The sequence below is a fragment of the Pollachius pollachius genome (genome assembly GCF_949987615.1).
Source record: "Pollachius pollachius genome assembly, chromosome: 11".
Lineage (NCBI taxonomy): Eukaryota > Metazoa > Chordata > Actinopteri > Gadiformes > Gadidae > Pollachius > Pollachius pollachius.
In genome coordinates this window covers 20066586-20083583 of record NC_136944.1, presented here as the reverse complement: position 1 = coordinate 20083583, position 16998 = coordinate 20066586, and the positions used below count along the sequence as shown (strand labels likewise).

At 45.8% G+C, this 16998-nt stretch overlaps 1 protein-coding gene across 2 annotated transcripts in view; it reads left to right on the top strand.

Moving 5' to 3' along the window:
* The window catches only part of LOC307083059 (E3 ubiquitin-protein ligase rnf213-alpha-like), a 35346-nt gene extending 19190 nt beyond the window's left edge, over positions 1–16156 (top strand). For both annotated transcript variants that reach the window (XM_079746851.1, XM_079746852.1), the window contains 39 exons: positions 64–188; positions 308–421; positions 508–632; positions 726–848; positions 935–999; positions 1150–1303; positions 1398–1539; positions 1767–1958; positions 2075–2205; positions 2303–2460; positions 2558–2764; positions 2894–3081; positions 3250–3370; positions 3489–3589; positions 3685–3867; positions 4001–4167; positions 4698–4800; positions 4908–5022; positions 5219–5414; positions 5767–5963; positions 6238–6360; positions 6445–6555; positions 6639–6881; positions 7060–7135; positions 7227–7261; positions 7424–7527; positions 7711–7867; positions 9072–9246; positions 9854–9948; positions 10479–10730; positions 11869–12001; positions 12140–12223; positions 12312–12492; positions 12837–13038; positions 13147–13224; positions 13522–13719; positions 14391–14480; positions 14877–15055; positions 15236–16156. In XM_079746851.1, the coding sequence (XP_079602977.1) occupies positions 64–188; positions 308–421; positions 508–632; positions 726–848; positions 935–999; positions 1150–1303; positions 1398–1539; positions 1767–1958; positions 2075–2205; positions 2303–2460; positions 2558–2764; positions 2894–3081; positions 3250–3370; positions 3489–3589; positions 3685–3867; positions 4001–4167; positions 4698–4800; positions 4908–5022; positions 5219–5414; positions 5767–5963; positions 6238–6360; positions 6445–6555; positions 6639–6881; positions 7060–7135; positions 7227–7261; positions 7424–7527; positions 7711–7867; positions 9072–9246; positions 9854–9948; positions 10479–10730; positions 11869–12001; positions 12140–12223; positions 12312–12492; positions 12837–13038; positions 13147–13224; positions 13522–13719; positions 14391–14480; positions 14877–15055; positions 15236–15395 (5583 nt within the window). In that variant the 3' untranslated portion in view covers positions 15396–16156. The remainder of the gene's footprint in view (positions 1–63; positions 189–307; positions 422–507; positions 633–725; positions 849–934; positions 1000–1149; positions 1304–1397; positions 1540–1766; positions 1959–2074; positions 2206–2302; positions 2461–2557; positions 2765–2893; positions 3082–3249; positions 3371–3488; positions 3590–3684; positions 3868–4000; positions 4168–4697; positions 4801–4907; positions 5023–5218; positions 5415–5766; positions 5964–6237; positions 6361–6444; positions 6556–6638; positions 6882–7059; positions 7136–7226; positions 7262–7423; positions 7528–7710; positions 7868–9071; positions 9247–9853; positions 9949–10478; positions 10731–11868; positions 12002–12139; positions 12224–12311; positions 12493–12836; positions 13039–13146; positions 13225–13521; positions 13720–14390; positions 14481–14876; positions 15056–15235) is intronic.
* Positions 16157–16998: the final 842 nt, after the last annotated feature.

The following is a 16998-nucleotide window of genomic DNA, read 5'->3' as shown; positions in this document are numbered from 1 at the left end:
AATATTTATTATAATATAAACTCATCTATGCACATTTTTGCTGATTTCAAGTGATATTTGCAGGTGACTACTTTCTCCAGGCTTCTCACAGCCTCAGACTTGGAACAACTGGAGCAGTTAGCTCATGCTGTGGAGCTGTTGTCCCTGCAGCAGTTTGAAACCGAGCAGTCTTTCCTCAAGAAGATCAGGTTTCTATTGATTTTCACCTTGAGCCTTCAATCTTTTACATGATATCTTGTGACTCTGATCATCTTGATCCTTTCATAGGATTTTGAATTGTATGATCTGTATTGTGTGGTCAATATAGGGTTTTCTTCACAACTCCAAATGGAGGAAACTCTGGTGTTGGCAACAAGATCCTCATCATTCAGAGTGATTTTGATGAAGCATCTCACAGTGCACATCTTATTGCATCTGCAAAGTAGGTCAAGTCTATATTTCTTTATTAGTATTGTTAATATTTTAACGAATCATTTTGAACTGAGAAATTTTGCTGGTCATTGACAGGTATTCATCCCTGAATGAAATGAACAAGATCAAACAAGATATTGTGGAGAACAATATATTTGTCTACTTCATCACCAAACTGCCAAGGATGGAAGGGGGGACTTCATACGTTGGATTTCATGGAGGTGAGGAGGTTACAATACAAACCACTTCTTCATTATCATACCATTTTAAATACACCCACGGAGTGCTAGTTTGAGCCGTTTCATTCTTCAAAGGGCCATGGAAATCGGTTCATATCGATGACCTGCGGAAATCGGAGGATATCGTAGCAGATATCAAGGCTCTGCGTAACCTGACAATCAGTGAACTGTTTGACGAGAACAGAACTAAGCCCGAAGGTAAATATGTGCGATGTGCCTGTATACCCTTCGCCATTCAACAATATTTTTCTCAATATCTCATGAAATGTTTTGATTGTTTACAGAAATGGAGCAGGATGAAATGTATTCTGATGGATTCCAACACATCACAGAAGTTGAAAACCAAGTGGTAAGTTAATATCCGATGTATAGTTGTTATCAGGGGCAGGGCACACACACTCTACAATATTGACCACACCCTATTCCCTGGGTTTACTCTCGGTGTCTTTAAACTTCTGGTTAACTTCCAACGGCCTTCCTTCCTACCTACCTGCTGCAGGGATGGGACTACGTCCTGGACACCACAGCTCTGATACGTAGCTGTGTGCAGAGTGCAGTGGGCCTGCTGAGGGATCAAGTGGAGAACGGCTACCGCAGTACCAGAAGAGTGGAAATCTTACTGACCCTTTTCAATGACAACAAAGACTTCAGAGGTTGAACTAACTATGCAGCCTCTTTAAAATTCAATTTATGTGTGCAGACTTCTGTGCAAACACTAACTTATAATCATTTTGGTGGATGTTTCAGGCGAATTTCTTAGGATTTTGAAGAGGCGCCTTCACTCCTTGTTGTTGACCCAGGATGGCAACCCTCATTCGTTTATCAAAAGCAACTGGGTGATAAAGGAGGCCTCAAATATTGATGCCTTGCAGGAAGGAGGAACATTCAGGTCAGTCAATGGTATTTGTCTGTCCTTCATCATTTAAATATCACTCAATGGGCCTTGAAGGCCCAGATTAATTTGTAATTAAGGTTAGTGCCACTTAAAAACTAAACACATTCTGGTTTTGTACAGTGAATGAACAATGTATAATTGTATGCACTAAACACTTTAAACAATCCAAGGAGATAATGTCTGCTTTTAAAACAGCCGTTCTAACCTGTTGGGCTTTACAGGCACACACTATGGAAGCGTATCCAGGCGGTTGTCATTCCTTACCTAGCCCAGCTGGTCTCTGTCATCGACCGAGATCAAAATCTGGACATTCTGCTTGACACCAACTGCAATGAGCCTCTCAAGACATTGTGGCTTGACATCTTTGGCACAGAGAAGCTGTTGGAAGTGCCATCGCTGACTATTGATCTCAAGTAGGTTGTCCCAGTCATGCAAAAGGAATCATGGTTTGCATATTGTTTTTATATCATATCTTTGCATTTTAGGGGAAAGTATTGTGCATGTGTATATGATGCTCCCTCTGTCACAGCTCTGCGACAAGAACCATCCTGGTGCAAAACTGCTTTGCTCTAGACAAGAACATCAGCTGCATCATGCCCTTCAGTTGGAGGATAAAGGACTACCTGGAGGAGCTCTGGGTTTATGCTCGTCAGCATGAAGGTAACATCATGCAGCACACAACATCTCTGTATATTGTTGAGGCGGACAGGTCGGTCTCCACAAGCCAGTCCCGACTCACCTTGTTGTTTCTTGACAGGCCAAACACAGAGTCAGTTTGATGAGTTCTTCTGGAGGACTCCCCTCGGCCGATCCATCGTGAAAGCAAGCCCGGAGATGCAGTCCGAGTTTTTCCAGCGATACCTACAGGACTTTATCTCCATGACGATGAATGTCAGGTCCCAGGAAAACCTTCAGGTTGTCATCCCTTTCCCTGGCTACATTTTAATTACCTTTAAGGTTGCTTGAAGCTCTTGAAGTATTTAAACTCTACTCTTCTACTGTTCACTTTTAGGTCCTTCGCAGAGCTTTGAACTGCTGTGTTAATGAGATGCAGTCGCGGACAATGGAGACTGATAAGGAGGGGACCTCTCTTCCCTGGGTCCATGCTGCCTACCACGAGTTTAAGAACCGATTGCAGAACTTCGCCAGGATGGTCAACCTTGAGCCGAGGATTACCCAGGTCCTCCTGAACCAGCAAGCTCAGGAAGGGGCAGAGTTGGTACGTCCAAATTACTTGCTTTGTTTTTATATGCCCTCCAAGCACGATTTGGTTCCATGCTTGTGATATATGGGCCCTTGCAATTGGACTTCCGGATGTTGGTTTGATCTGTTTCTTCCCCGCTCCAAGGTTCTTGATATCTATGCTGCAATAGCCTGCGTTGAGTATCTGGAACCTACGCAACTGGAAACTGATGGACAGAGGCAAGCCTGGCTAAGACAGGTGAAAAAGCTCCAGGTTCCCATTGAGTTGATATGCTCTCAAGACAGCGTGAGGCACTATGGAGACATGAGCAAGACAAAGGTCTGCATTGTCCGGTAAGTGTTGCTTGTTGCTGTCATTTAGGATGCATATGTTGAGAACGAATATGGGCTGTAATGCAAGTTCACATGTTGACCTGTTTAATAGTAATACCTACTATGGTTGTTAATGTTGGAGGGTGGTCTTGACAGAGGTTCTACTTCTTATAATGTTCTTATGTTTAGGAATGGGTGGAACCGCATTTTTACCATGTCGCTGTTTGTGGAGCACATGCTTCTGGGTGATGAGGAGGCCGAGATGAATCTGAAGCCTTTGGTTCTGGACCACATGAGAGTTCTTGGGCAGGTTAGTGTGGACTGAACGTACAGACATTCCTTTGACTCTTTCTTAATAGGATCTCTTCATGCAATAATCCCATGAAATCCCATTTGGTAACATACATTGTCATTGCTCTTCTTCCAAGATCCTGGAGAGGAATTCAGACCTCAAAGAGCAGCAGGCGTTTGAGGAGGTGATTGGTGTACTCAAAGCCTGCAAAGATAAAGTGGTAAAGGGCATCTTCAGGTATGGACTCATCTTGCACCGTCTTGGATTGCATTGACTAGTCCTGTATTGTTCAAGGACCTTGGATCTGATACACTTCCTGTCTGCTCTCTCAGGTTTGGCCCCCAACTATGCCCTGTGTGTATGTTGGACCCTCAAGATCCCCTCAGCCTGCCCTGTGACCACATCTACTGCGTGGCCTGCATCAAACAATGGCTGGTCCCTGGTCAGATGTACTGTCCCCTCTGCATGCAGCCTGTCCCTGAAGACTTCGCCACAATGCCTTCGGAGGAATTAAGGCATGATCATGTTTAGAAAACACATAAGACCTTCACGCACCGCAAATGTTGGTCATGGATTTCCTCTATCTGTGAACTCTTAATAATGCCTTATACCATTACTTAACTGCTCTGTCATTCTTCTTCTGTTTAGGTTTCAAATCAATCAACATGCCAAGTTCAGGAAGCAGTGCAATGCTTTCTTCATAGACCTGGTTTCCACCATGTGCTTCAAGGACAACACCCCGCCCTGTTCAGCCATCGTCCTCCATCTGCTGTCATTCCTCATGCTGGAGGCCAAACCCCTCCCCATATTTAGAGGTAACCAGCTGTTTCTCATCTAATATTTTGGGGGTAGGATACTCTAGTGGCTAGGGCGTTCCTGCATTATTCCTAAAAGGGATGCGCCAGGATATCTGTAAACTGCCTTTGTCTGTCTTAACTAGATTCAGACGAGTTGTTTAATTCCAAATTCATCAAGATTTTTAAATTTGGTCCAAAGATGTCACTGTACAGCTATATCTATCCTGATGGACATTAAGGGTCCAAGAGGCAAAAAAGTTCAGCAAGGCAAAATAACGCATGTATACCAAGGTTAACTTTGATTAAGGCCTATTCAAATTTGAATTGACTTGACTTGCCTAGAGTGTTATACACCCAGCGAAAGCCATCCAGTAAAGGTTTTGGGTTCATCCCCCATGTCCGTGCTCTACCTGTAGACATCCTTGAGCCAGATGCCTAACCCTACCTACCTGAGAGTCACTCTGGATATCACGCTGTAGGTGTTTGAGAAAATCCTAACCTCTTTTTAAATTGTCCATTTATTAATTGGATGATGTCCTTTTGCCCAGGGGATCGACAAATTCTGACCAAGGTCCTCTCGCCGTTTGACGAGTCTGTGGACAAAAACCCAGTGGTGCGCTCCTTTGTGCTCAAACTGCTGCTGAAGTTCAGGTGAGTACAGGCGGAGAGGTCCTAGTCTGTCTAAATTGTTGAGCAAAGCGCCAATCAACATTGTTGTTTGATATGTTCCATAACATCTTTTAAATCTTGTTCTATAGCTTTGAGCAGGTGAAAGGCTATCTGCAGCAGCATCTGACCGAAGTGGAGAAGAGCATCATCTTGGAACAGACTGATAAAACCGAACTGTACTCTATGTACATTAACTGCCTGGAGGTATGCATGGTGGCATACATCTGCTTTGAATTGTTTCACCTTGGTTTTTTGTTTTTGCCTGTTTGTATGCCTTTCAATCAATATTTGTTTTGTTTTTAAAATATACTGATTCGCTGTACAACCACGACAGGATTCACACCTACATTGTGATAGGAGCCTATTTCACAAAGCATTCTCCCAATTTTGTTCCTTGCAGGACTCCATGTTTGAGCGGACGCAGTTCCGTTCCGGTGCCGCGCAACAGGCCTACCTGCAGGACGAGAGGGTCTTTCTGTCCAGCTACACGCGTGCAGCATGCCAAGACAGCGCTACTGTAGAGCACCTGCAGCAGGTGGCCAGGGTGCGCATGTGCCTGGACATGGCCGCCACTCTGCTGGTACAACAAATGGAAGGTGTGTGATCTCGTGCATACGAAGAGAATGATCCACGGAACAACCGCAAATTGTTTTCGTCTGTCGATTTGACTGTTCTTTTTTTGCCGTTTTGTGCAACATTATCGCACTCGGTTGATTGCAAAACTGCGTAATCTTGTACACACTTTACTCTGCCGTCATGCCATCATTTGACACACCACATTGGTTGCCACCTACCCTGAAATCGGCAACCCTTTAAATACTGAATTGATTTTTGAATCGAATCGTCCAAGAATAGACATTGAATCCAGCCTTGAGACACCAAAAGATTCCCACCCCTAATTTGTCTCATTTATTATGCTGGCGTTCTCTTCAATATTTTGCACCAAAGGAACCCAACGTGAAGGGCAGGCCTCCATCACAGACTTCCTGGGCGCTGTGTTGAAGCTGTGCATTCAGAGTAACAATGACTGGTTCCGTGTCTACCTGATCCGCAAGATCTGCACTCAACATGGCGTGGAGTTTGTCCAGAGTCTCCTCAAAGAGGAGGCTGTGCGCTGGCTCTTCCCTGAAGAAGTTCTCCAACAGGTACTACTCTCTGACCTTTGGCCATGCTCAGTTTTTTTGTCCATCCCCTTGGAGAGGAGTAATTCCACATATTGTAATTGCTTATTAGTCATTCCATTTTTTGAACCAATCTGTTTGTAATTTTACATTTCCTCCTCATCTAAAGCATTTTTTCGCAAGCCGTCCTTATTCAGAGCGATTCATCCCATTTTGTCCGACTGTAATTGCTGTTATACTTGGAACTGCATCATAATAATATGATGCACTCAATGCTATCTCATGTTGTCTCTTGTAGAGTGAAGAAGGCATCGCCATTGATCATTTCCTCGTGTGCGGAGAGGACTACAAGACCATTCGGGATGCCCTGGCTACAGTGCTGATGAAGGGCAGAGTGGATGTGCTGGATAAAGCGTACGAGGTAACCGAGCATCGCTGAAGCTGTGTCCCCCCCTCTTGTCAACTACTTTGCTCTCTGGAAACATTTCTTGTCTCTTGTTTTTAGACGTGCAAGTGCTTGCCACAAAAGAAGGCGGTGTATCTTCTGTTGGCCATCTTCAGAGAAGTCACCTCTCTCTACGGAAATGCCAACCGTAATCGCCATCCCACACCCGAGGTACGCCCTTGCATCACAAACATATCCTTGATTCTTCCTCGCTTCAGTGTTTCTGTGTCTCATTGTACACATTTCCCGTCCAGCAATGCCGAGTCTTGGTGACTCACATCGATGCTTGCGGACTCCTGCATCGCGCAGAGATGAAGAACTTTGCGAAGTTCTTGGTGGACAACCGTCTGGGGGCCTTGGCCGTCGTCCCCGGGGCCCCCGGGGGGCACTGTGCAGTGGTGGAGCTGACGGTCCACATGGCTTCGGTCCTGCTCTGCGCCAACCAGCGGATCCTCGTTCCCCTTCAGAACCTGGCACTGTCAACAGGGAACATGCAAGTGAGTGCATCCCGCTAATCTGTGGGCATTAAAGACATCATTTAAATAATAATACAATTAATACATTTTATTTTTGTACGTAGTATTAAATATTGGTTGATGTATGCAAATATTAACATGTTGGATACTATATTCATCTTTGTATTAATGTCTTTGTTCCAACCTTTTCTTGGTGCAGCGAGCCTTCTTGCCCACCATGCCAGAGGACATGTTGTTTGTAGCTCAACAGGCCATGGGAGCGGTGCAGTGGTACTGTAAGTCAAAGACGTCAGCTCCACACTCTCGTGTGTACATGGGTGTCAGTTAAAGACTTTAATTCCGTTTTTTTTCCCCCTTTCCCAACAGATTGTCCAAATAACCACCCCTGCACCATCGGAGAGGTGTGTACAGCTCAGGCTTGTTTGTTTCTAACCACGCACCCAAAAATGCACCTCTGTTCAGACCGTGTTCTCAGATCCCTCCAAGCAGCAGGAAGATTTCAGGGCAAAACATCTCTCTGGGTTTTTTCGGCCGCTCATAATTGCTTTTGCTACTTCTAATAGTGTGGTCAACCCATGGAACAAAGCCGTTGTCCGGACTGCGGCGCTGCAATCGGAGGAACCCAGCACAGACCTGTGGCTGGTTTCACTGCTGCTCAATTAGCGCAGTAAGTGTGACATGCTAATGCAAAGTGTGTGTGTGTGTGTGTGTGTGTGTGTGTGTGTGTCTCTCCCCTTCATTGGCCTTACAATACCTGCATGCATTCATTCAAGCATGCATTCGTGGGGGAGGACTCCCTTATGTACAATAAACCAACAGTTTATTTGGGGTTTCCTGTGCACTCCTCCAGGGGCGACCGCACCCAGACGGGCCACGTCCTCGGAGACCCGGGGCGCAGGGACAACCCGGACACCCTGGACACCAAGAACATGTCCCCAGGGCCCTTCACCCTGATGCGCATGCTCACCCACATGGCCATGCTGTTGGGAGCCAGCATCAACCAACAGGTACTGTGCCTGGAGGCCCCACCTCCAACCACATGCAGGGGTTCAAACACAGGCCAGTGGGATCAGACAGACGCTTCTTTGGGCGCAAAGCCCATTTTCCCCCGCAGCAAACCTGCGCGACTAAACTTGCGCCCTGAGAGGCGTGTCGGCGAAAAGCAGAGGCGTGTTCCTCCGCAAATGATACATGGTGCTGTCTTACAGATCGATAAAGCAGTTGCGCAACTGACCGACAAATACCTGGTTTAAGTGCACTAGCGGATAGCGCAGTTGGTGTTGCTATTTTGACGTACCATGGCAGGTCGGAACTGTAACATAAGGTTACACACCAGTAGGCTATACACAGCACACACATGCAAACGATTTGCCTAATTGAAAGATTATGATGATGATGTAGATTGTGGATTTTCTTTTTACATGAATTAACAATGTAGTAGGCTATGCCATGTGTTGAAATAATAATATAACAATAGTAAACTCAAGCAAAGTAGGCTATATCCCAGGCTTCCAAAATTAAATCTTGTGGACCGCACATCATATGTGTGTTAAGTTTTCTTTGCTGAAATTTACATGACGACTCAGTATTTCTGAAGTTGTAGAAGAAAACGCTATTCCACGTGTGAATCAGGCCATATTATTTGGCCATAAACTGAGCCATTTGCAGTTTGAAATTCATGTGGTCATGCATCTGTCTCATCGTGGACTGTAAACGCGCTGTCAAAATATCAATTTGTCAGGTTCAAATGCGCTCATGGCTCTTAAAGGGGATGGGAGATGGCACTCTCATTGGTTTATTGCACGTTACGCCCAAACCACACCTACGGGTAATTAGGCTACTTCAGGGCAACCCTTTTATAGATTTGGGTTGGGCGCAAGAGTCATTTATCCGCCGGTATAATAGCAACATTGCCATAGAACCGCCCACAAAGCTACTTGCGTTTGGCGCTTCTCACTTGCGTTTCAGACCGTTAAAATAGGGCCCTTTACGTGCACAGTCCCAACGGACGTGGAAGTTGACGTTGTTTTAAAGGTGACAAATTATACCACCAGGCGTGAGTGTGATTACACACTCACGCCTGGTGGTAAAATATGTCACCTGCTAAGGCATAAATACAACAATGCAGTTATGACTCACAGTATAACGTACAGTATAAAAATCGATCGACAACAATCGATCATCAAACGACACCTCTGTCTGTTTTTGCAGCTCATCGCTCAGATCATCAAACCTCCGGTGGCTGATCCAGGAGCCTTCCTGTTGGCCCACCTGCTGAAGGACATGGAGCATCTGACCAAGTCTCTGGGGAAGGGGACGGACGACACCATCCACACGGTTCACCTGTTGCTCTGCGGCCTGCTGGAGCCCAACCAGGTTCAACAATGTAAGGATGGCACTAGGAGGAGGAAATTTTTTATTTTATTTTATTTTTTACTTTATTTGTATTTATTTTGCATGGCAATGAAAACAGACGTGTAACAGAAAAACAAACGAAAAGCACAGAAATAAAATTGGGAGAAAAAAGAAAAGGTCATAGAGTCACTTTGTTATCGTATAAATAGCTGGGGGGTGGGGGGGCAACCAGGAGGTGTTTCGTAGTTTTTCACCATTTTTCCTTGTGTCCATGTTAAGAAATAGGACCTCCATGAGGATGAGCTTTGGTTACATTTGAGGAACTTGTATTAGTACAGTGTCACCTGGGAAACAGTGCCTTCTCTGGGGAATCACCGGTCATTGCAGTTTATTTTCTTATCTGTGATTGGTTAACTTGGCATCAATTCAGTACAGGTGATCAAATTACCTTTGTTTGGAGATGTCCCTAAGTTCTAATTGGTTGACCCTTTATTGTACCACGTACATTTTACATGTTTGACCTAGAGAGACCAGTCTTGACAATTTGCCCATGACAAATTTGTCCGGAACAAATAACACAAAACGCTAAGACTACCTTACATGAGCGTTTGTTTAAAACTTCTGCCTTCTCCTCTCAGGGCCCGATCCTTATGACAACCATCTCTCCACCAAAGACCACAGGAACGGCTGGGAGATGTCAGTCAGCAACACCATCATCATACCTCAACTGAAGGTATGTTACTATCTCAATACCTGTCATTTTTGCAGAAGCTATTAGCCAGTACATTTCTTTCAGATACACGTCCTCAAGGAGAAGATAGCGGTTAGGTGTCTTGCTCAAAGATGCTTGCAGGGAGACTTCTGACTTTGGGGCTTGAACTCAAACCCAGAACCCTTTAGACAGGGAGATATGTGCTTTTCAAAGAGGCCTAAAGGCTCGATTATGATTCAACGTCGACGCAACAAAATGACCACACAGCCGCTTCGACGCAGGCGTGAATCTGTTTTGGTTCTGCGTTGGGTTTTAATGAGCGGACCAATCACAGTCCTTGCTGATGCATTGCCTTGATGCAAGGCTACCACTTTTGGGAGGCGCACGTCAGGCCCTTGCGGCTGACGCAAGTAGGGTCCGCAAGGACGTAATGGGTCCGTAAACCCCCTTGCGTTGTGTCGACAAGGAACCATAACCAAGTGTGTGTGTGTGTGTGTGTGTGTGTGTGTGTGTGTGCACGTGCGTGTGTGTCCACACACCCATTCCTCCAGCACCTGGACAGACGGCTGAAGGAGGCCAACGACCTGGTCCGGGCCGACGCCCGTGTGTCCTGTGACCCCGTCTTCAAGCTGATGTTCGGGGACCCGCGCCTCTTCCTGGCCTCCCTGCCCCGCGGCTCCCTGATCCACGGCCAGGCGGTGTGGAGCTGCAGGGAGAAGCTCTCCCTGCTCAGCCTCACCCACATCGTGGAGCAGCACGACGGCAAAGACACGCTGCCCCTGCTCTGGAGGTTCCTCCAGAGGGTGGGTCGACGCTCGCTCACCAACTAATCTGCTAACCAACTAACTTACTACCTGTCATGTGGAGGGGTCGACATTATCACTAACTAACCAACTAACTTACTACCTGTCATGTGGAGGGGTCGACATTATCACTAACTAACCAACTAACTTACTACCTGTCATATGGAGGGGTCCACATTATCACTAACTAACCAACTAACTTACTACCTGTCATGTGGAGGGGTCCACATTATCACTAACTAACCAACTAACTTACTACCTGTCATGTGGAGGGGTCCACATTATCACTAACTAACCAACTAACTTACTACCTGTCATGTGGAGGGGTCCACATTATCACTAACTAACCAACTAACTTACTACCTGTCATGTGGAGGGGTCCACATTATCACTAACTAACCAACTAACTTACTACCTGTCATATGGAGGGGTCCACATTATCACTAACTAATCAACTAACTTACTATCTACCTATCATGTGGAGGGGTCCACATTATCACTAACTAACCAACTAACTTACTACCTGTCATGTGGAGGGGTCCACATTATCACTAACTAACCAACTAACTTACTATCTACCTGTCATGTGGAGGGGTCCACATTATCACTAACTAACCAACTAACTTACTACCTGTCATGTAGAGGGGTTCACAATATCACTTATTAAACAACTAACTTACTTTTCGTACTAATACTACTAAATACGTACTAAAACTAGTTTCTTTCTAGTAATATACAAATGGTTTTGTGAGATAACAAAAAGGATTGCTGTTATTTTCTGTTAGAACAGATTTTTAATATTACAACAAATTATTATTATTACGACAATAAGATTGTCGATAAACACCTATAATTATGTTTCCCTAAAGAGCTCCAAGAGTTATGGTTGTTATTATCGCCACAGAATAACCATAGGTTAATTTAATAAGGCTGTTTACCTTGTTGTCAGTGAGATTGCTAGGTGGTTGTATGGGCCGGCTGTCTTGCTGGGCACCAAAGAAACTAGGATCTCTGGTGGTGACTAGTAGTATCTATTGACCTTTTTAGACAACACAGATTGGCCAACAATACCGATAAGCATGCTTGTCACAGCACCAAACGCTTGTGCTTATGTACATGTGGTTTCTTGCTGCGTTAGGAGGCGGAGCTGCGCTTTGTGAAGTTCCTTCCAGACATCCTAACACTCCAGAAGGACCTGGTGAAGAAGTTCCAGAACATCAGCGACCTGCCCTTCAGAACTATCGCCGACTTCCTCAACAGTCAGAAACAAGGTGCTGAAAGTGTTCTGTCAGCGGCACAAAAACACACATTTTAATACAAATGACTAATACAGACTAAGATTGAATTGCCTTTTGCCTACTCCTAATTTGCGTACCCTGACTTTAATTCATCTTGTTTTTTTTAACTAGTGTCACTCAGAGGTTGGTACGAGAGATGCATCACCATCTTCCTGGCCACCTGGAATAATCTCAGGGTTTCCTTGGCAACAAATGGTAAACCCAAATCAGTCTGTTTAATAAGGGGTGAATTACCTTCACTGCTAAGTTACCTAATGGTCGTAACTCTTATGTGGTCTTCCAGGAGAGATTAAGATCCCGGCAGAGCTGTGCGAGGAGGACCTGGACTGGGAAAGTGATCTCACGGTGCTGTTGCCACGGAGACAGGGCCCAGGCCTGTGCTCCACAGCCCTGGTCAGCTACCTGATCGCCCTGCACAACGAGATCATCAAATGTGTGGACAAGCACACCGGAGAACACACCAGGTGGGGGCGCTGTCGGCACACGGCAGAGAGGGCATGTCTCGCTGCTGGAAGGCTAAGCATGCCTTCTTGCCCTGAAGCATGCCAGCAGGGCTCGTATATCAATATTCGATAGATGGAAAGTTGTCGCAAGAGAGAGGCAGCGAACATCTCTTAACCATCTCTTCTAGAATTTATTGATTGTAAATGTTACTTATTTCATTTCATTTGACCTACGTTGATCTTTTTCTACCTATTGCACCGTGGGTCAGGGAGAAACGCCATTTTGATTCCTCTCGTTGTCTTGCGCATGTTTTTGGAAATGTCAATAAAGCTGACTTTGAACTTTGAACTCCTACCCCGCCCAGCTACGAGGTGAGCCCTGCAGACCTGACGGACCAGCAGGTGATCCGCTACGAGCTGGACCAGGAGCTGATGCCGCTGGTGCTGGCCAACAGCCAGTACAGCCTGGAGCGAGGCAAGGAGACGCTGCACGAGTACGACCTGGCCAAGATCCAGCAGCAGGTCCTCACCCACTTCCTGCAGGGCCGGCCAATCATCACCCTCCAGGTGAGTGCAGGGAGGCGGGGCTCCACTCCACGTGGGCCAACAACACCGTCCCTTCTGTACCACATCGCCCCCCCCCCCCCCGTGCTGACTTCCTGCACTTCTTTCCAGGGCATCCCGACCCTGGTGAACAGACACGAGCGGGATTACGTGATCATTCTGAAGGACGTCAAAGAGAAAGTGGAGCAGGTGAATGGACTGACGGCGTCGTGAGATGAATGGCGGAAGCGCACCGATATTTCTGAACTGGGGCGGCATTAGCCCCGGCTCCTCCTAGAGTGTTGAGGTGTCCTTGAGCAAGCCACCCAACACTGACTTCTCCCGACTCCGCCGTCGCCGTGTGTGAATGTGTGCGTGGATGGCTGACTGTCAGGCAATATTGTAAAGCGCTTTGGATAAAAGCGCTATGTGAATGCAGTCCATTTATCATCTACCATATGAACCGCACGGCGTTCAGTCATACCCTAATGGCGTGCGTCCCAACAGGAAGCCCTCCAGAGCCTGACGGCGTCCTGCCTGGCGGCGGAGCTGCAGTCGTACAGCGAGGTGTGCGAGGCCCTGACCACGCTGGAGGTGGCCCTGGGCTTCCTGGCCATGACGGGGGGGGACCCCCACATGCAGCTGTCCTGCTACCTGGAGGAGGTGCTGCAGATGAAGGAGCAGACGGCCCCCCACGTCCTAAAGGTCAGCCCGTCTGTCTGTCTGTCTGTCTGTCTGTCTGTCTGTCTGTCTGTCTGTCTGTCTGTCTGTCGCGACCCCCCTGGTGTCTGGATCCAGCCTGATGCCACAGCTATCTGGTTTGGGTTTGCAGATGGGAGCCACTTTGCCGTTACTTCTGGTGGTGGTTCAGGGCACTGATCCGCCAGCGGTTACAAGTCCAGCTGAGACACATTCAAACTAAATGCTTACTAAAAGCTTCAAAGGTCCCATGGCATGCCACCAGATGTGAGTGTGATTAGCCGATCCAAGCCGTTTTGGAAATCGGCCCCTTATGACATCACAGGTGGGCGTGTCCACCTAGATGTGTGCTAGATAGATCAGTCTAACAGCCTACTCAGTGGACTGTAGCAAACGTTGCTCATCTATCCGTGAGATAGATCCGGTGACAGTGCAGGTATTACTCATACAAGTACAGGACAGCAATCAAGTGCATGACGAAAGCTGTCTAACATTTGCAAGTACCAGCGTCTACTTAACGGCTAAAAGCAGGTCAATTACTAAACGACTGAATTACCTATGATGGAGGAGTCGTGGCCTGGCCTGACCTCCAGTGAGTACAGATACAGTGAGGTCGGGCGTCTCGCTCTGGGATGCCTGATGGAGCCTCAGTGGTGCCCGTCTCTCCGTCCCTGCAGGCCCTGACTGTGTGCAGGCTGAGGCACTGTGTGGCGCTGTGGCAGCTCCTCACCTCGCTCAAGTCCCAGAACATGATGCGGCTCAAGAGGGTAAGGCGGCCGTTCAGCCCCGACGCACATCAAACCACACCAGGGGGCTGGAGAAAGTCCTGGGGATAGGTTCCTTCAGATTCATTATTCATCCCACAGGAAGTTGTATTATACAGCTGTTGCTGTACACACATACACATCTGAGCTATAATGTTTGATCTCAAATGTCATCAAACTTTATCACTCGGTGTTTGTTTAACTCCTACACTTCATCTGTATCCAACCAGTTTACATTTTTTTAATGGCTAAAGATTCCGAATAGAAGGATATTGGAATGAAAATAAGCATGCAATATGAATATAAGCTGGAACACAAACAATTATCGTTTGATACTTAACTTGTTTTATATATTTACAGTACATTTAAAGTATACGATGTGCTACGGCATGTGTGCAGGATCCGTTCGCGGCGTTCCCCGGGGACTACAAGCTGCCTCTGAGCGATGAGGACCGCAGGCTGCTGTCTGGGTTCTTTGTGAAGACCGTCGCCGACGGCTTCCTGCTGGAGATGCACGAGTTCCTCCTGCTGGAGCTGAAGAACCCCCACGCCCCCGACAAGTACAGACCGGACTGGGGGTGAGCGGATCCCGGACACTCAGACCGGCTCCTGGATTAATTATTTTTCTAGATAAATACACATGTATCTATGCGTTCATTTACTGTGTATGTATGTCTATAGATAATGTAAGACTTTCCAAGTCTTCAGTGGATACGTCTGTGGTGTGCTTTCTTAATAACGGCCTCTTGTCATTTCAGGCTGAGAGACACAGTGGTGTCCTACATTGAGCGCAAGGACCTGGATGTTTCTCCTGAGGTGGAAGACTTGTTCCCAGAAGAGATCTGCCTCTCTCAATACATAGAAGCGTGGAAGTTCAGTGTGGTCTTCAAACAGGAGAACAGCAGTCAGAGATCTTGACGTTGACATGATCGATCAGGGAGAACTGTCCTAGAACAGCTCAGATAATGTTTACATTCTATTTTGATAAACAGTGAAAGGAAGAGAAAGCATGAGAGATGTGGTTGGTTTTATCTGCAGCAAGCAGTCCCAGGAGCCTGTCACTGGTAGTTTCCAATATATATTTTGTTCGAAATTCAGAAAGATTAGTTTGTTTTTTTGTTTTGCTGGACAATTGCACTGTTAGCTGTTTTGTGGGCAAAATATTTTCTTTTACGCAGTATTACAATGTGTGGACCTCTGTTTAAATAATGTTGAATTTTTGTCTATTGTCTTGGCTCAGGAAAAACATGTCCTCATGCAAGTCAATCATACACATAGACATGTCTGAGATTGAAGAGAAACTCATTGTGCTCCATTTATTTTTCCTTACTATTTTGATGTATTGTCTGAGACAATCAATTGCTGTTTTTGTTCATTGTTTGAAACGTTAGGGTGACTTGTTTTGTTTATTACTATTATGACAAATGTGAGCCTTATTTCAACACATTCCAACTTGTCAATCAGGTAATAGATTACTTTCTATTTGTATTCATTCATATATTAGAGAAATATTGGTTGAACATATAATCACTTATTCTGTATATGTTCCTTGTGAACAATCTAAGGGTGATTTATTCGGTTGACTATTATTCTTACCATATAAATGCACTATGTTAACCTATTCCAACCTGTAATCAATACAAGACATTTACAGAATAAAAATACCTTTTGTTTTGAATCTATAACCAGCATTTTCCGTTTATCCTCAAATTTGAGGATGCATGTATGCATCGACTGATCAACATTGCACCCACTGACTTGCTGCGTAACTGCCAGGGGACAGAAGGAGGAATCTAGGGAGTGCTCAGGAAATGCCAGTCTGCCTCCCAGGTTAGAGTGACTCTGCCCCCCCCCCCCCCCGGTCAGAGTTTCTGATCAGGGTGATTGACATAAGGGCAGCATACAGAGTTGACCTAGCTCCTTCATCTGATTTCCTCCCTATCAAAGTGGTTGTTTAGCATAACAATTTTCACTCGAAGCACCTTGTTTAATAGTTAATCATGCATAAGTCCACAATAGCCTCGCCGGCAGGGAGGGATTTGAGGACATTGGGGAAACAAGCTCTATTTTACGCATTCTGGCAGCTTATTTACCTTAAAAGTACATGTGTTAATTATTGAGAAATGTAGATGTACCTCAAAATTTTACATTTTATTTCCACACTAATTATCAATTGTTTGGCGATACATGGTAATGTGTTAGGTTGTATTTCCTTAAATAGTCCAAAGAGCCAGACAACACCTCTTGTGAATTTCGCACAAGGAAATAGTTAGAAGTTACAGTAGGCTACCAGTAACAAAGCACTTCGCACTTATGTTTGTTTTACTGAGAGGCAGGAGACGGTGTTCCAGTTCAACAATTATTTTATTACAAAAGTTAAAATCATAAAAATATACTAAAAAAACATTTACTCTATTAGGGTCCCAATTTCACGGCTGAGGCCTACCAGTGGGGAGATGGGTCAACGAGGGATCCAAATAATATAAAGAAAAGACCCCAGTCAAACGTGATTACTCACACA